General features: G+C 44.5%; 1 protein-coding gene across 2 annotated transcripts in view; it reads left to right on the forward strand.

Annotated features, from left to right (window-relative positions):
* The window catches only part of RCOR1 (REST corepressor 1), an 82,474-nt gene that overhangs the window by 45,779 nt on the left and 17,049 nt on the right, over positions 1-19,646 (forward strand). For both annotated transcript variants that reach the window (XM_052693428.1, XM_052693429.1), the window contains 3 exons: positions 11,960-12,012; positions 16,053-16,214; positions 18,786-18,904. In XM_052693428.1, coding sequence (XP_052549388.1) covers positions 11,960-12,012; positions 16,053-16,214; positions 18,786-18,904 — 334 coding nt within the window. The remainder of the gene's footprint in view (positions 1-11,959; positions 12,013-16,052; positions 16,215-18,785; positions 18,905-19,646) is intronic.

A 19,646-nucleotide genomic window follows, 5' to 3' on the forward strand; every position in this document is an offset into this window, starting at 1 on the left:
CAGAGAGGTAGTATGAACGCTTAGCAGAGCTTCCACTTTGGTATTTGTGCTGTGGGAGGCTCCGAAAGCTGGGGTCCATGTATTGTGCTCTTTTTGCTTGGGGGTTTTCTGCTTGTTTGTGTCTGAGGTATGGTGGTGGCTTTTTCTTTTTTTTTTTTTCTTTTTTTTTTTTTTTATAGTAAGGAAAGTGTTAGCTGCCAGGTATGTGTGAGGGCAGGACTTAAGGGACTGTAATACTTGCCTGCAAATACACGCTCACCTTTTGTTGCTCTGGACAGAAAGGAAACAAAAATTGAAGATGAGCCCTCTTCCTCCCCTTCCCCCCCCCCAAAAAAAAAAACAACCAAACAAGCCAGAAAACAATTAAAAAATTAAAAAAAACAACCAACCAAAGCAAAGGAGCAAGAAACAAACAAATGAAAAAAATCCAAACCCAGCAATGCACCACTTCTGATCTTTCTGTCTGTGTGTTCCTTCTCTAGAAATAACGCTTTTGCTGTCCCAGTGACAGCAAAAAGGATTAATGGAAGAGCAGAATTGGGTTTGTGTTTATCCCTAATCCAAATTTCAAATTCTGCAGCAAACCTGGCAGCTGTGAAGCTTGGATGCAAATACAGTAACTGAAGAATACAACTCCATGAATCCAGAAATGAGATAACTGGTGTTTAATTTAAGATTCTACTTGAGTGTAGCTGTAGAAATAATGCAGTCATGGCCACTTCTACCAGCAGCTGCAGTTGCTGTGGTTAAGCAAACGCTCAGAAGATGAAGATGAAGGGATACAGTATTTCATGTGAGCTGAAGCAACTGGTAATGCTTGAAGTGGCAATATTACAAACAGCAAAAAAGATAGCAGGCTTCAAAGGCTGTGGGTGTCTCCCAGAAATGGCTGGGCTGCCTCAAACTTCACTGCAGTTCTCCTTTGTTCGTCGACTGCTGTGCTCTAGTTGCTGTTGCAGTGCTGTGTGGAAATCTCAGAGCCCAGCTCTTTCATCATTCTTACCACAGGTTGATGTTTCTGGATCCTGAATGCATATTTAAATGAGGATGAGGCTTTAACCCTCTCACAGTAGTTTGTATTAGAGCTGGAAAAGCAATCTAGTTTATTTGTGTCATTTAAGGTACAATGGATTTGTTGAGAAATATATATAAGAATAAAAACAAAAACCAACACCTCCTCTAAAAAAAATTCCTTAAGGTAGAAACTGTGCTCATGAGTATCCAGGAGAAGGCTGCCTTGTCTAAGGTAGCTGAGTAATCCTGGAGGAATTTTGTGCTGCTATGCTGGGAGGGTGGGCAGTCCCCAGTATCCTCATGTGCCTTGTTCTCTCCTGCCACCTGTTTGTTCCTTATTCTCACTGCAGTGTGAAACAGGCCTCTGAACGTGCGGAGATGACCCAGTTTGGAGGTGCCAGCTGCCACTACTGTTGCTACTGCAGGGATTGAACCAGGGCTGGCACTAGGAAGAGGCGTTTTTATAAGAGAAGTTTAGAGGCAAGATGATGTGGATGTAATGGAGTGATGATGGCAGCGTTAAGAGTCACCCTGGCAGCAAGCCTTGATTTGAAATGCGTTTGGGAGCAGTCCTAGCCAGCCTGATAGGTGCTGTGCAAGTTGTAGGACCAGTACAAGGAGAACTGGCAGGCTGCGGCTGCATCCTGCTGCTCTGGCACAGCCCTGGAACAGGCTAAGCGTGTCCCTGCCTTGCTGGCTTCAGCAGGAATGGCAGGCTCTGAGGGTTTCAGAGGGCTTAGGTCTCTTTTTCTGACTTCTTCTCTCTTACTGTAGCTTTCAGGTAAGAATAAGAAGGGTCAGCATGTGAGAGGTAGCTTTTATTCTTTTTCAATCCCAGAGCAGGTCAGCAAAAGCACCAATGGGTGCATATGGGTATGTGATGGGAGCCGTGTGTGGGAAGGAGGAGCTCTTGTATGTATGTCCTTCATTGACAAATGCTTGAGGAAGTCGTGGCCATAAGTTGGCTGTGATGAGTTAGTACTGCTGAGTATGGCTTTTACAAAGGTGCTAGCTCAGAAGGCTGAGGGTGTGTGCCAGAGCTTCCCTCACAGGAATGTGTATGCTGTAGCGTTATTTTTTCTAATTAAGAACTGCTCCTGCTGATTATTTTCCCATATTCTTTTTTTACTCCCTACATTCAAATTTTTTTCAGATCATGTGCTTCTCACACATACATGCAGTGGTAGAGGTAGCTATGAATTTTCTAGCACTGCAAGCATCAGAAACAATATAGAGTCATAGAATCACAAGGTTGGAAACGGCCTACAAGATCATCCAGTCCAACCGTCTCCTCATCACCATTGCCACCACTAGCACTAAACCACATCACACAGCTCCTCATCCAGATGCCTCTTGAACACTGCCAGGGACGGCAACTCCACCACCTCCCTGGGCAGCCATTCCAGTGCCTGACCACTCTGAGAGAAAAAGTTCTTCCTTATGTCTAATCTAAACCTCCTCTGATACAATTTGCGGCCATTACCCCGTGTCCTGCTCGTCCCTATGTATCACTCCTAGGGAAGGACTGGGCTTCTAAATCAGATTAAAGGAGTTGACCACCTACCACTGATATTCCAGGATCTCCTAGTTAGTTACATTGATTTATTGCGGGTTTTTAGGATCAGCCTTCAAGAGAGGATGTTGTATGTAATCTATGTGTCAGCATGTACTATGTGGATCTGTAGACTGGCTTTATCTAAACTGACTTAATTTCATATACTTTTTTAGTACCCTAATACCTGTCAACATAATGTACTTTGATTTCCAGGCTACTTTGAAGTGTATGTTGTCCAAGATCGGGCTGTGTAAGCCTGCTGCCTTTCTGTGAGGACCTCTTGGATGGGATAAAAACACTTCTACAATTCGTTGATTTCAGACCTTTTGGAAATGGAGTTAAAAAAACAAACAAAAAAAAACCCACCAACAACAAATGAACAAGTATAGGATTGGATATCTTGAGTGTTTATGGTTCCTGAGTGCCGGCTTGTCTACAGTAGGGTAGTCTGAATGTTTACCCAAATGTAACTTCTGATGTCCAATAGAGATGGTGTTTTTAATGTAAACCTGTTTTATTTCTCATGTTCTCCTGTTGTCTGGGAATAAGGTACCAGGAATTCTGTGAAGAACTACAGTTGTTTGTTGCTTTGGTTCATGGCCTGTCGTGTTCTCTGGTGAAGCAGCTGACCTGTTCTTGCAGCAAGCAGGAATAGAAATGTTCAGTAGATTGATGGGGCAGACAGCTAGAGGTCAGAGGCCCAGCCACCCTTGGGATACGTTGCTACCTGTAAGTTATGCAGTACCCTGTGTGCTGAGTTTCTTGTCTCTGTTGTTCTGTTCCCATGTAGCTTTCTTGCACCCAGGGGATAATGGGGCCTTTCAGGTAAGTCTGAGAAGTAATTTTTGATTCTCAGCATCCAGACGTAATAGTGCTAAGAGTGTTGTTGTGGGAAGGTACTCACTTTCTCTGGAGGGGTCAGCCCCAAACATCTGAAAATGAGTTTTTAGCTATAAATCTAGGAGTACTTCTCAGCAATACTTCAGAAGCTACAATGAAGGATTAGTTTTCATCCGACATCAAGCTGCTTTCACTTACTCCCTGTCCTTTTTGATCTTGTTCCACAACTTTTTGTCATTCAAGTGCAGAGCCCTTCTGGGTCACTGAGAACTGTCTCCGTGGTCTGCTCCAGACCATTCTTTCTCTTCCAGCTGGGCATTGGAAAGAAGGGCACCAGCAGCAAAGCATAACTACAATTAGAAGTGTTGCCTTTGTGACTAAACCCCTTGCCATCCAGGAGCAGAGGCTTCTCCTGTTCCAGCTGCAGTGGAGCTGGGGATTGTGACCACACAATCCTGCTTCCAGCAGCCATGGGTAGCTCCTCAGCATGGCTCTGACTTTTCCTCTTGCTGTCCTGCCTGATATGTCCTATCCACCTAAGTGACATTCTTTAAGGAGATGGCTAAGGGACAAATTGTTCATTTCTTTTGCCTTTGTGTGCATTATAAAGGGGGTCAGCATGGCTTCTACTCTCTTGTGACAGGTTTTATTATCAGTAGCATTAATAATGAGCTGTAATTCAACCTGATGGCTCTTCTGCTCCCACACATCCCTTCTGTGCCTGTGCCCTCATGCTTCACAAAAACCCTGGGCTGTGCTGTCTAGGGAGCTTGGCTTTGATAAAGTGGTTTTTTTTATGCTCCTATGATAGAGCATGTAACTGTTTTGATTTTAGGCAAGAGCTCTCAAAATCTTGTTGAGTGTAGGAAATGGACTTTGTGGAAGATTTTGTCCTTTTCAGAGGGCTTTGAATCTGGGTATTTGTTGGTGGCTTCTGAGACTGGATGACAGCGGGCTGCTTGATCAGTCCTTCTAGTAGTCTCTGCTGACCCAGAGTGAATGCTCTGTGTGTTTGTTTTTGTTTTTATTTTTGTGTATGAGGCTGTTTCTGTCATGAGTTACTTTGCTCACTCATTCAGAAAATGATTTTCATGGTGTTTTGTTGTTTGATGTAATTCGAAACAGGAGAATGTTCCTAGGCATGAGACCAAGGGTGGACCTTACATGATACAGCTAGTAGTCTGAATCTGTGGCTTCCCATTCTGACTCTGTCATTACTGTGTGACACACTTTATTTTTTCCCAGAGTAATGAATCTGTGGCTTTTGGAAACGAGGCACTGGATCGGCTGTTATTTAGGAGTGCAAAAATGAGTAATTTGCATAATAAAATCTTGATGAATGAGTCTTCCGACCCATGTTAATGTCTATTGCACTGAACCATCTGATGAAATGAAGATTAAAAAAGTCTACTACCTATTGTCACAAGTGTATCAATAATGTTATTTGCATTGCAAGGGCATGCTCTTGCCTTGAAGTATATAATCTGAGACTGTATAGTCTTCCCTTAGAGTTACCTCAAGCCATGGTTTGATAGCAGAATAAATCTGGCTTTAGGGCTCTTCATACTAGATTGAGAGCATTGTATTGAATAATGTGGAGAACCGTTCTGTAAACTTGCTTTGTTGTTCAGGAATGTGCCTCATTCAATTATCCTGTCTGTTGACTTCTCATCTGTGTCTTGGAAGGTCATACATGGGATGGAGTATTCCCTTCCTACTAGCAGGTACTGCATAGTAGTTTGTGTTCTTACACAGCTCCAAACCCAATGCTATGTGCTCTAGTTAATTACACCTAATAAAATCAAGTGTGTCTGTCTGATTTAGAACCAAATTTGCACTGCTGAATGAGCAAACCTTGCTCAGATCCCACATGCTCATCATGGATTAGGTTTCCAAAGTGATTTGATTGTGGCTCTGCCTATTCTTTGCTGGGTCCCGAGGGTACTGTTTCCTCTTGGCTATCAGATCTTCCTCATCCTTCCCTTCTACAGAAGGTGTGCTGCTCCTCGAGTACAGCAGTATTTGCTGTCAAGACAATTTCTAGCTGAAATGTGTTTCATGTGTAAGAAGAGTCCTCCATGTGCATCCTTATCATGACCTTTGAGGCAGAGCAGTAGCAGCATTACAGGGTGAGGGAGGTAAGTATATATAGGCAGCTGGCTTTCCTTCCTTCTGGTAGTCCTCATTAACACCTTCCTCCCCCCATCACACACAGTGCATCTGTACCAAAAGCAGTAGCTGAGCTTTTCTTGCCCTGATGTGATAGCATCAACTGAGGGGGCAACTTTAGGAACAAACTTGTGTTGGTAAAAGCTTTAAAAGAAACATGCATGCTAGCAAAAGGCCTTTCCTGGTAAACAGCTTGAAATAGTTCTGACAAGCTGCAAACAGTGTGCTGGATTTCAGTACAATTGTGTCTGCAGTACAGCCTTCTTGTTGATGCAGCAGAGCTGAAAGGCAGGTGGGTCAGATAGTTAGCCATCACTGGAGCTTCAGCTTTGGGCTTTTCTCTGGCCATGCAAGGGGGGGGACTAAGAAGGGGAAAAAAAGATGGCTAATAGGTATGTTTCTTTGCTAGCATTCATGGCTTGCTGAAGTCAAATAAGGGAGAAAGCCTGCCCAGCTGGCAGTGTGTAGGATTGCCTCTTCTGACAGCAGCTACTCATGAGGGCATTTCAGTATCTTTTGACTAAAACTCAGGGTTTGTATGACTTCACTGCAGCTTGGGTTAGGGTGCTAGCACAGCAGGAATACGCTATTTTTCACGTGGATCATGTTTCCAGCCCTGTTCCTTGGGGATTCAGGCAGATGTCTGTGCTCCCAGGTGGGATGAGGTGGCTGGGGGGGAAGGTTGTGATGTACAAGTGAAATCTGAGCTATGGGAGGTTGATGAGGAGCTACAAGATATGGTTTAGAGCTTGTGGTAGCAGTGGTAATGGGAGGACAGTTGGGCTAGATGATCTTGTAGGTCCTTTCCAACTTCTTGTGATTCTCTGATTCTAGGTGGGTGGGAGTGTGAGGTGTGCTGTGCGGTCCCTTGGCTCGGTACTGTTCCCCTGCTGCAGGGTATTCCATCTTGTTCCTGCTCAAGTAAGGTCTGTTTTTCTTTGCCCTGAGGTTGCAACAGTCTCTTGGCTCACAGGCCTTAACTCAGTTCTATCTACAGCACAATTCCTCTCACACCTTCAGTCACATGAAGTGTGTAAGCTGCCTTTGTGTCATGGTCACTGGTTCCTAAACCAGTCTTGAGAGGAGGGAAGGGAGACAGCAACGTGTCTCTGTGCTGGCTCTCCTTTCCTCCTGCCCGTGATGCACTTTTGTCTTTCCAAAAAGATGAAGCAGTTTTTCTGAGGCATACGAGCTTTTTAAAGTAAATGGGTTTTGTTTGCTTTTGTAAGTGATTCTGCCCAGGAAAGTGGTCAAGCCCATCTCTCTTTGATCTCTGCCTGCTCCCTGCTGCCTCCTGTTGCAGCTCACTTCAGTGAGGCTCTTGTCTGAATTCCTTGCTTTTTGTTCCTTCCTCCCTGTGCTGTGGCCACGAGGTGGCAGGTGTGTTCCACCGAAGCCATGAGACGGCAATGCAGCTGCTGCTGTTACAGCCGAGGTAGAAACTGTGGTTAGTTGTTTGTGTGCTATCATAACTGTGTTTTGAAATTTGGAAGAATTTTGCATGTATATGTCTAACCCATGCTCCTTACTTCCCTTATATAACACTGATTTATTCTGGGGCTTGACTTTTTTCTGCTCTGAATGAAGAGGGAGAAGAAGGGGAGATGTACAGCCACATCCGAAATTCCTCACAGGTTCCAGAATTGATCAAACCCTGTGAAGCACATTACTGAGGCTGTGAAGGCTGCTTTTTGTCCTTATTTCACCCTGTTCTGTCAGGGTATTGCATCACGTAATATGCAAAGTGTTCAGAGCTCCTGCAGTACCCCAGTAATAGGGGTGAACTGAGGTTGCAGCAACAGCTCTACCTCTGCATTCCTGTTGCGTTCTGTGGGTTTTAGCTCTCCTGCTTCTGCTGCAAACCCTGCTCAGGGTCAGTGAGTCCACCGTGCATGATGTGATGCTTGTGGGGTCTTTAAAAACCAAATAGGGTGCGGGGCACGAGGAGAGAGAGTTCTTCAAAAAGACCCACTTGGAGTGATTGCCTCATCTGATGAAATGATGATGAGGGGAGTCATCGCTTTCAGGCATTTCTCTTCTTAGAGTTCTCCCACCCTGAAATTAATGCTCTTGTTTTACATCTCTGAATTCAGTGCTCGAGGATGCAGGACTGAAAATCAGCAATGCAGTTGTTTGCTCATGTCAGGGAGAAGCGTCCCCTTTCTTTTGCCTCTAGTGAAAAATTCTTGTAGGAAGGTGGTTAGCAGGAAAAAAGGCTGTGTGAGAATATGATCTAGAAATAATCACAGCATTCAGGGGGCTGAAGGCACCATTTTGGTCACATGCTCTTCTCTTTCTACATGACAGAGGGGAGGCATCTTTGTTTGCTTCCTTTCTCATTCCCTTACATCTCCCTTCCCTGTGTTAATGCTACACTCAGGGTTTTTAGTTGTCTTATTTTTGGTCATCTCCCTTCTTGTGCTAGGAAGAGGGGATTTTTTTTAAGCATCTGAGCACTCTCTGCTGTGATGGTGTATGCAAAGCTCTGTGTTCCCATTGTGTCCACCTCTTGTGCTACTTCAGCCCTCCTGAGCATAGCTAGCTCTAGGAAGGAGCTCTCTAGGTTAGTGCTCATTGTGGGATGGGCAGGGGGGTTCTGCTAATCTCCACACTGCTAAAATGTGTACAGGATAAGAAATGTAGCCGAACTGGTAAAAAAAAAAAAAAAAAAACAACAACAAAAAAACCAACCCAGTTTATTACTCTGTTCTCTGTCCTCCCCTCATCTGGTTTCTAGTAGCAACAAGAGCCTGCACAGGAATGGTGCATTTCCTGTGTCACACATCTGTCTCTATCCAAATGTTGTCTTTGTGGCCTGGTCTGTGTATGAATTTCTTTTCAGAATTGAGAAATGAGTTGCATGGAAGGGAGAATGTTCTCATCTCCTTGGTTTGGATAAAGTTATGCTGTTAGAAGAGCTTGTGGAGGCATAGCTGATGCTGAGGAGAACGGGACAAGACTGCACTTCTGCTCTCGCTCTTCTGGAAAGCAGCTAAGAGCCATGCTGGCACGCTGTCTCTTCTGGTGCAAGCAGGGCTCTGCTCCAGGCTCCTCTGGCGCTGAGCTCTGATGTCTAAACAGATTGGTGGGTTACATGCTGAGCATGACTGAATGCCACTGACATGCAGTGGAGCAGAATTTCACGTGCCTGCTGCCCTGGGCTTGCTGGAAGTGCATCAGGGAGGCAGAGATGGAAGAGAACACTTATTTATCTAGCGTGGCATGTGAAGCATTGAGCTTGTGGCAATTCCAGGCTCTACTGGTATGAGAGACTAAAGGGATCCTGTGACTCAGTTGGTGCCATGGTCTTTCTTGCTCGCTTCGTATACAGGGAGATGGTAAAGAGGAGTAAGCGTAGGGATTGCTTAAGAGACTGTCAGACCTCTCAGATGGTGCAAGCATCAAAGCAAATGAGCCCATGATTAGCTGAGAAATGACAAGCAAAATGGGCTATATCAGCTCGTTGCCTGCCTGTGTACCAGAGTAAAGTACAATGGTATACTCCTTGTCTTATTTTTTCTTTGCCTGCAGATGCTTCTAGAAGGAGCTTTCCTGTGTGCTTGTGGTTGGTTAATGACCTTGTTGTCTTTCTCTCTTCCTCCTATGTAACAGTAAGGTGTAAAGCAGCCCCTACCATGAAAAGAAAAGCATCCTATCTCCTTTCAGCGTGTCAGATTGCTGATAGGCTATTTGGCCCTGTGGCATTCTGACTTCATTCGAGAAAAGTCCTATTGGTGTGGGGAATCCTTGCTAATGTCCTTGTGGGGCTAAGAGAGAAAAGACCACTGTGTTTTTGGGGAGTAGGAAGCATGGGGAGGAAGAAGGAAGTTTTTCATTGCTTTTAATAATCTGGCATAAGCACGCTAATATGCTGAAGAGGAGAACGACCTCATCTCTTTTCTGCATATGTTAAAGGATGAGACGCTGAAGTCAAATCAGGAACTGTGGATCTTTCTACAGTGAAAATGAGCTGGTTAATGCAGCAGTGCTTAGCATTCAGGGGCTTAATTCAGCCTTGGACTTTAGAGAATTCAGCTCCTTTCCCTCCCCCTTCCTTCACCTCCCCCTCAGACAAAATATATAGCACTGCATGTGGAATACCTGTCCTAAGGAAGCCAAGAGTACTTAGCTGAAGTACTGGGAAATGCCGCACTTAGGATTTCCTGGCAGCTTTTGCTTTTGGTATGGTTATGAAGTCTGGGAGCATGAGAAGTTGTGCATCTGCCCACATCCTGCTGATGTTCCCTTTGTTGCTCAGTGTGTGAGGAGGAGGCAGTTCCCTTTACTGTCCCCCATGCAATCCTGCTGGATCCTGTTGTCCCCCAGGGTCTTGGTCTGCAAGCTTTTTCTTTCCGTAGCAAAGCTGGCTTCAGAGGTTCCTACCTTTCTGTAGTTCACAGGATGTTCAATTAAGCAATGCAGCAATTTCAGTCAGCTTCTGTCACCTCCACAGTCTGTGCAACTGTTTTATGTTTGCATAATGCAAGAAGGGATAGTTATTGTCCCTTAGAAACAATTTGCTGACTTGGAAAGACAGATGTGTTTGTGCTGCAGGGGTGCAAATGAATGGCTGTGGCTACACCATTCCTCAAAGGGCTAATAAAACTTTGACTGAACCCCTCCAGAACATGATCCAACAGCAGTTCTGTCAGCCTTTGGGAGTGCCTGTTGTGCTCTGGTGAGTGGGGAGAGCATGTGGGAGCTTGGGTGAGCTGGAGCTCGGTAGGGTGTCCTTGCTGACGTGCAGCTGCACCCTTGCTGACTGTGCCTGTATGTCATGCATGCTCTTCTCCTGCCAGAACATGTGGCCCCAACAGTGTTCTCAACAGACTTTCCTATGGCACTTAACCCTTTTTTGCAACACCTTTGTGTGACAATTAGTTAATGCATCTTGTTGCCAAATGAAAGGCTGGTGTTGATATCAAGCGCACTGTTGTCTAATAAGGTAGGGTGTCTACTTCAACTACCTAAGTTTTATTTGTCTATAATGATGATAGGCTGAGAAGAGACTGTGCCTTTTCTGATCTATCCTGTGTTTTGCCCCATAATCACTGAGCTCACTGCTTAGGTCTCTCAGTTGAAGAAAAGAATTGAGGAGTGCCCCAATGTGAAGAAATGACTTTAAGAAATGCCACAGACTCACTGTGAATTCTCACAAAGGCAAAAAAAAAAAAAAAAAAAGAAAAAAAGTGGGAGAAGCACATGTGAGAGCTGAAGTTAATCATGAGGCACAAACTGTGGGAATTGTGGCTTCCTCAGCTGCAGTGCTCACAGCCTCATTTCCTTCCTTGGGTGCTGCGCATGCTCTCCGTGTCATTATGGGAGTAGGGTGCTCAGCACAGGAATCTCACTGCATCCCTCCCTGAGTATCTGCAGAGAAACAAAGGAGGGGGGATTTTTGAGCTCGTTATTAAGTGACTCGCCTTAGAGTTCAAAATAAGTATGTGAGTGAATTCTGGCTATGCATACCTATTTGAAGCCTTCCGGGGGACTTGCACTTCAGGGATCTTATGGTCGACCACTGCTTCCAGCGTGCTTCCAACAGGGCCAGTGGGAGTCTCACGTTGTTTTTAAGGATGCCATCTTCTCAGTGTGCCAAATAATGACCAAGCACAAGGTTCAGAAGAACGGCACTGAGTGCTGACTTTGATCTTGTCCTCAAATGGGTGCAGTTGGATGTAAAGTAAGCTCAGTCACTCATACTAAAATAGACATTTGGGTTTTAGTCCCATCCATACAAAATATAACTCCTCAGGGCATCCTCATATTATAAAGGTTAAAAGCTCGCAGGGGCCTAATAATTCATAGAAGTGGGGTTTGATCCAAGATGAGAATTGCTGAGGCATAGGACCTGACTAATTTGCCAAGATATCTGCAGTGATTGTGCAGCACCAGGATTCTGGTAGTATTGGAAGGTATGGGTTGTGTTTAAGTGTTTTGTTCTTAAGAAAACAGCTGCTTTGGGGTGGGGGAATTAAAGAAAAAAATGGGGTGCTCATATCTCTTTGAAAAACTCATGTCTATACAGTCCGGTGAACAAGATCTGTATTAGAAACTCTTCAGCAAGTAAATGAGCAGACCATAGGAGAAAGGCTTGTGTTTTTAATGCAAAAATATTTGTAGTTTTGAAATACTATATATGATGTTTCATGTTACTGACTTGAGTATCATGTATCATTTAAGCATGTTATGGATCTAGGTGTTTTTCTTCTGTTTCCTTCCTTTCTTGAATTGTTGGATTCAGTAGCTCTTCACCTGAGTTCTTTGTGGAGGATGCAGTGACCATGATTGCAGTCACAGCTGCAGGAATGGGTTTTAGCCCGAGGAGAGGAGATGAGATCATTGTATGAAATGCCCTTATTTCTTCTCTTTGTTTTTCAGTGGATGAATATATTGCCATTGCTAAAGAGAAGCATGGATACAATATGGAACAGGTAATAAACTTTTGAATGCTTACCCTACTTAAAAAGTTGTTTTCAGCAGATATTGAAACTTGTCTTAAAGTGGCTGCCTACGAGTGCCTCTTTCTTCCCCTTTGTACTGCTTGTGTTTTCTCTTCTGCTTCTCCCTAAACTGACTGTTTGCAATGGTGACCTGTCGTCTGGGAGTGTAAAGCTCACCCTGAATTTGGCATAAGAAGTCAAGATAAGAAAAACAAAACCAGCATCATAATTTCTAGCGGAGTTAGGCCATGGGCACTATGCTTCCTGTGATGACCACTCCTTGAACACTTTTGAAACCCCCAAACATCATGAAAAAGACTGGTTAGTGGGGATGGCTCATCTTTGGATAGCTGCCTGCTTGTGTTGCATTTTCTAATTGATCACTCCACATCTGCTTCATGGATGTCTTGGCAGTTATTAATGAATGAGTTGTTGAACCACCACAGACCAATATTCAGGGCTTTTTACCCTAAAACTGTATTGCAAACTGTATTGCAGTTCACAGATAACAGCTCAGGTGTCTAGCTGTCACTAAGGCTAACCAGTGCCCTTAGCTTAGAGATTGAAATCCATTTTTGAGGGGGCAAACCTCTCCTTTCCTTGGTCTAAGACTGTGTACTGATGGTCTCTGTAACTAGCATCAATTTTAACACTTGTCAAGGGAGGTGAATTGTGACTGGGAAGTTTTTCTGAGCTCTTTTTGGAGTTTCCATATTCACTAATAATTTTCCAAAAAGGTAAGGCAGGGAATTGCATGATCTTCTGTATGAGCAAATTGCATACTGTTTCTGCAAAGAGCTTCTCAGAAAACTTGCAAATTCATGAAATTCAGGCTCAGGCCATTAGCATAGAAGCCAGTGATTTGGTCAGGCAGGGGTTCTATTTAAATGACTCTGCTGTCATCTTTGAGTCAGGCTTTCAGTGGTTGATAGTCATCCTCAAAAAGATTTCTTGTGGGATGTGAGGATTGAGTTAGCCAGAAAAACTTTCAGCAAAATCAGGGATGATCAGAGTGTATATTTATAGTTTCTAAGACTAGAAAATTGCAATAAAAGGAAGAAAAAAGTACCAAAAGCCTGCGGACGTAAATCCAGAAAAAATCCCTGATGGCTCATGTCGATTGAGCTGGGTATATCCTAGTACTGGAAATAGTGGGTAATGTTTGCTAAGAGAGATTGCCTTAGGGTTTTGTGATTTCAGTGGAGAAGTATCCACCAAGTAGACTGATCCAGAAGATGGATGAAAATGAGGCTTGTGATTTTTAAACAAACTGAATTCTTCTGTTTTGGAAAACTTTATTTGGCTAACACAGATTTCTTTTCCTGTAAATGCTACAAATAGATATCTCCCACTCTTCAAGCAACTCTAGCTCATCTGTCTTCCCCCTGGCCCCTATCTTCTGAGTAGAGTAGTAGAGGTTAGGGGACTTCCAATCAGGACAGAGTAGTTGAGTTGTATGTATAAGTGCTCTTCCTAACTCTATTCTCATTCTTTCCCTAGCACTGGTGCTCTGGAGATGTGTCCCATGTCCTTTGGGATGTACATGTGCCCTGGATCTTTTAATATTTACTGGGCAGTCAAGCTAGGCACTTCTAGGAAATAGCTGGGAAGGATGTGTCTTCCATCTGCAAAGCACATTCTCACTTTGTATCAGAGGGACTAGCGTCAGGGCTTTCAAATCAGGATGATTTGTGTCACCAAGGGACACTTCCTCTTAAGCAGGTATCAGAGTCACTGTTGGCTGAGTAGCTCTGGAAAAGCCCATACAGACTCTCTGGAAGCCAGTCAGAATGAGCTTTAGGATTTGGGCTTTGCTGGCTGGTGTATTCCTGCCCACACATCTCCCCAGACAGCCATTCTCCTCGGGCCACCGTGCAGGTGGCTTGGCTAACACTGTAACACAGATTCCCATTCCTCCATCTGTGTCCCCTGCCCAAAGCCTACCATTGCTGATGAAGACGTGTCGGCTTGTTGAAGTGAATGGTGAGCTGCCTGGCTGGTGTCCGGGGCACGCACCCAGCTCTGCCCAGAGGCTCTCCCATCCAACTGGCTGCATCCATGCTGTGAGTGGCTCCTGTGCTGTTGTCCCTACTCTTCCCGTGGCCCAGTGCCATGCTGTAGGCTCCACTGCCAGCAGGTGACTGATGGGGGCTTGGGGCCGTGCTGCTAGGGCTCCCCTCAGCCTTGCCAGCTGTGGGCAGGCAAAAGGCAGCCTTCACTATGGCAGCCTGTTTCAACTGGTGCTGGCAGGCTGTTGTGCTGAGCTCTGGGAGCACTGCAGTGGGTTGGTTGTGTGCTGTGCCTCTGCCAGCCTGGATCATGTGTCCTGGGACAAAGGAGGCTGGAAAAGCTGAGTGTGAGACTCCAGAGTGCTCTCCTCAGGGAGGATGGTGGTGGAGGGGTGTATACGAATATTGTTGGTGCTTAGGCTTATCATATACATCTGACAATGCTATCATCTTTGCTGTGTTTTTTTTTTTTTTTTTATTTTAATGCATGTGGCTTTCTTGCAGCAATAAGAAAAGTCTGTCTGTATTTCATTTGCTTTGTGTAAGCAGCTATCCCGTTGGCCCTTACTAGTAATTAGCAGTATTTAACACCCAAGTGGCTCATTCCATGTTTTTCCCTTGCTTTCTCTTATGGAAGTTTTGTATAGCACTAATGTGAAGTTGGTGAGGATGATGAGACAGAAAACCTGGTCCTTGAAGCCTGCAGAGAAGCTTCTTTCGCTCCACACTTGCCAAAGTAGATGGATGTAACTGAGTTTGTGGCATCTGGGACACCTTGAGCACAACTATGTTGTGATCAAGACTTTCTCTTGTTCCAACTCTTGGCGAAAGGGGGCTTGTGAGTGGGGGATAGAAAAGTGCTCTGACAGCTCTGAAAGGCCAGCAGGGTCAGGGCAAAATCTCGGGTAAGATTAATGATTGTAATCTTGCCCCTCTGCACAGTTTCAGTGAAGCAAGAATCCAAAAAGGAACTGCTTTTTGCATAGCAAAGCATAATGGGGAAGCCCCAAATTCAGAGTGATTTAGTAGCTTTGAGTGGAATGGATGAAACTACTAGATGGGGATTACTGAGGCTGTGAAACCCAAACTGAGTTTGCATATGACAAGCAGGTTACTCTGGTGTTTTACTCAGCATGTTAGGGGTTGTTTTTTCTTTGCAGCCCTTGTGCAAGGCTGGTTTCCAGCTCTGCAGAGTCAGGCATTCCCAGAATGACTTACAGTGGTCAATGCTGTGCCAGATGCAGCCATGTGTCATAATGCATGTGAGCTGCGTGCCCTCGGGAGAGGGGTGGCTTGAGATGCACGTCTGGGGCATACAGGAGGGGCTGTTTGCAGGTGGTGAAGTAATGTTCATACTTGTCTGATTTTCAGTTCCACAGACTGCTGCAGCAAAGTGAGAGAGACATAGCCTACAGAAACAAATGAGCTGCCCCTAAATGAGATTATTTTCCCCTTTCAGATGGGGACACCTTAGCAGCAGGTCAGGGTTGCACACACTGTTTGCCCTGTGCTTTCCTGTGTTTTCATCCACCTTCTCACCTTTTCTTGCCCTGCCCCTCAAAAATAAGCCTCTAAACAACCTACAAGAACCCCTGCCACTAGAAGAACCTCCAACCTGCAGCCCTCCTGACTGTGTGGGAAATGGTGACAGTTCAGCAATGTCAAGAAGCTTCCTCAAGTTCAGTCTGGCTTTTAGGTGGCCTTCTCATGGCTTTGCTTAGCTTTTCTGTGCGTATAGTGATCAGTCTAGTTGGAATCACTTCAGTTTTTTCTTCTCCTGTCTCTCAGCTGTTACTCCTTCCTAATTTTACTATCTCCATAATTTGATTAAATTTCAATTTGCTCATTGTGTAACGATGTGGGTCAGATTCCAGGTTTCTTGCACACGCACGTGTCTGACATAGCTGGGAACTGAAAATTATGGTTAACCTGGTGCCTGAAAAAAATCCTGTAGCTGTTCCTTTGCAATGATAATGCTACTTGTGATTGCAGTTGTCCCTGTGGTGTCCTTGTTATTTCTAGGCTCTTGGGATGCTGTTTTGGCACAAGCACAACATTGAGAAATCTTTGGCGGATCTGCCAAACTTCACTCCATTCCCAGATGAGTGGACAGTGGAAGACAAGGTCTTGTTTGAGCAGGCTTTCAGTTTCCATGGGAAAACCTTTCACAGGATCCAGCAGATGGTAAGTAGTGTCAGAGGGCTGAAAAAGCAGGACAGACAATTGGACAATCTTCAGTGCCGAGCTGCTGTGTAACACTTCTGAGAGAGAGCAGGCCGAAGGGAAGATTGGAGGAAAAGTAATATTGTGACTAGATAAAAACAGCACTGCTTCTGGAGTCCATACGGAAGTGTTTTCCTGAAGTGCTTTGCCAGCTCAGTATAAATTCTGACTGTGCAATTTTTATTGGTTGGAAATTATGGTTTTCAGTCCCCTGTGTGCTGCAGTAGTGTTTGTCTCAGCTGGAGTTCAAGCATGGTCTGTACACACATGCCCACCCACACATGGAGTAAAGATTATCTCTGTGCAAAGTTGACTCCTTTCCTGCAGCTTGCTTTTTAGGAATTCATTTTGAGCGTGAAGTCTGCGCTTAATGTGATTTGGGACTGTCAGTGGATGTGTGGTGAAGGTTTGTATATCATGTCAGTCCTTTGCTTTCAATTTCTAACAATATTTTTAAAACTGTTATTGAAAGCTTCAAGGGTAGGCTTTTGCCTGAAAGGGAATTGCTGAGGTGTGCATGGGTAAGGGGGCAGGGTGTCAAAAACCCAACTTCAAGCAAGAGGTGATGAAGCTGCCTTTTGAAATATAGAGATGATGGAATGTAGATTTTTATTTTCTGAGTCTGTTTTTGACTAGCTTGCCACCAGAGAGGGAACCAAACTCTTCTCCATGCTCCTTCAACCATGATTGTGACCCATGTGGTTGCAGTTTGTTCATCTCTAAGGTGGAGGTGAAGGCCTGCGTTGCAGATCCTATCAAAGGTTAACCTACCTCCCAAGCATGAAGGGAGGTCACTGAAGAGTCAGGTCCCTTTTTTACAGAAGGTGGCAGAATAAGAGGCTTGTTCTCCTCATGTCCTCCTCGAATGTCCCCTTACTGTTCATTTGTTCTCAGAGTCCTGTAGCACCCAGTTGCATTGGTTCGAGGCTTGCACATGCTCTGGGCAGCTGATGCAGGCAGTCAGGAGAGTTCAGAAGTTGTGGACTCCTGAAGGTTGAAGCAATTTTCTTTGTTCCTCTGTTTTTAATTTACTGCTCAGGGGGAAAGAGCAGGGGCATGTCCTGTGGGGGAGGAAGGAATATGACCTGTTTAATGCCAGAGCAAAAAAATTACAACTCAGATTATGTGCAGAAACATGATGCTGTCCCTGGGTGAAGTGCATCCAGTACAGGGATGCCAAACTCATACACTGTTCCCTAGGTATATTTTTCTTTTACTGTTGCTCCCAGAAAAGCCATCCTGCATAAAAGGAATTAAATGGCACAAAGCTTTGTGTTTAGCAGGGGACAGGAATCAATGGCTCTGGAGCATGTTAGTTGTTAGTTTCTATCTGTTGGCCCATTAGCACCGGTGTGGCTTGGAACCAACAGAAGAGTCGCTGAAGCCAGGGAATGGAAGATGAGTTAGGTTATTTACCGGAGCTGATTCTGGTGTTCTGGCACTCTTAGTGTGTGCTTATAGCCAAGCTGATGTTTGTGACAAACAGCCTTGTCCCTGAGTTTGTTCTGTGGAACTCTTTAATTCCAACGTAGCAGCCTGCTGCATGGCTATTGGCAGCCCCACATCCAAATAGCTCACTGTGCAGGCACAGTGTGTATTTTGGCCTGAGCAGATGGATTTATGCCTGAGTGTAATTGTGGGCCAGGGTGGTAGTTTGGTGTGATCCATTAGGACTTAAAGTCAATATGCAGTCTGAGAACCAGCTTATCTCAAGTGAAGATTTAAGCTCTAGTATCTCAGTAATTTGGCTGTTGCTCAGTTCTGTTTTCTTCCCACTCGTGCAGCCCTTTGAGCTGAATCACAAGCTCACCTAAAACATGTTTTATTCAGCAAAAGGCTGGACTTCTATCTTGTAGAAATCCTGTGTAAGAATGTGCATGCTGAATACCTCCCAAGCAGAGTTAATGTAGCTTTAGTCTGTTCTGAGGCAGACTTCTTATTCATAACCACAGGGTAATGACGTTACAGTAAGAGGACTAAAAAAATATCTGACTTGTGGTTTTCCTATATCCTCAATTAACCATACAGTAATGTTTCACCTTTTGAAAACATCTTTTGCTGAGACCTTTGAATATGCTTCATCACATGAGTGATGTGAATGGGGCTTTTTAACCCAGTAACAAGGATTTGTTTGGGATATAGCCTGCCATTCAGCAATTCCTACATTTGCTTCCACATGCCTGTGTTAGCTTTTAGAACTGCTTGCTCACTCTCAAGGTCCTGTTTTGGGTTTGCTTTTGCTATGTTCCCTTGATGTGAAGAGAAACAGCTACCTGGCCTGGTTGGTTGAACGCTTGAGGAGATGTTCTTTAGAGATTTTAATGTCACAAATAGATGATTTTAGCCTGAAACAGTGTTTTTGTTTTTGTTTTTTTTTTTTTTGCAAGGCTGCAGAACTGTCTTTCTTGACATTCTGAGAGAATTCAAAGTAGAGAGATCAGATGTTCCTTAACAAAAACAGACCAATTGTATGTGTACTCCTGGGGATACCTTACATATAAGCGTATAAAAGGATACATGTTTAATTTGCAGCTTCCTGACAAATCAATAGCCAGTCTGGTGAAATTTTACTACTCCTGGAAGAAGACAAGGACTAAAACTAGCGTGATGGACCGTCATGCTCGTAAACAAAAAAGGGAGCGTGAGGAAAGGTAGGTTTGCAAGCAGAAAGGCTGGGTATTGACACACGCTGATTTCTTTAGACTATCTCAGACATTACTGTTAGCTTGTAAGAAACTAGCCGTAGGATTTTTCCTCATGTTTTCTGGTACCATGCCTTTTCCCCCACCCCTGTTATGCGTGTTTTGCTTTACTTAAAGCCAAAAAGAATGTGTCAGCAATTAGGTGTGCTCCCTTCACCAACACTGTGCAATTCCTGGTTGCCCTCTAGTGCAATGGTCACCATCCCAACATGCTAGGTGTTGGTTTTTTTTTTTTTCCTGATACTGCTTGGGGGTGGAGAAAATGAAATTAAAACTGATGTTTACAAGCTGTTTAGCACTGGTGTCAGCAGGGCCAGAAAACGAGTAGCACAACGTAAGTAATAAAAACTAGAAACCTGGCTTTATTTCCTCTGTAATACTCAGGAGAATGAGAACATGCACTCAGTGTGGCATAGGTTGCAGTGCAGCACCTCTGAGCCCTTGCATGTGCACCCACACCCCCTTTCCTCCGCCTTTCACATGAAAACCTGTGAGTGAGGTTTTCAGGTCAAGCTGTATTCCCTGAGATAAGTGAAGTCAGGCCATTTTTTATTTGAGTGACTGAGAAGAGGTTGCAGGGAAGCTTAGGGTAAGCCCTTTGGCAGGGATGCCCCAAGAAGTAGTGGTTGTATTGAGATCTGAGGGTGATGGTAGTCAGAAGCTTACTAGCTAGTGAGCTTTTAACTCCCGC

Source organism: Tympanuchus pallidicinctus, unplaced genomic scaffold, assembly GCF_026119805.1.
Source record: "Tympanuchus pallidicinctus isolate F22 unplaced genomic scaffold, pur_lepc_1.0 scaffold3, whole genome shotgun sequence".
In the NCBI taxonomy this organism is placed as follows: Eukaryota; Metazoa; Chordata; class Aves; order Galliformes; family Phasianidae; genus Tympanuchus; species Tympanuchus pallidicinctus.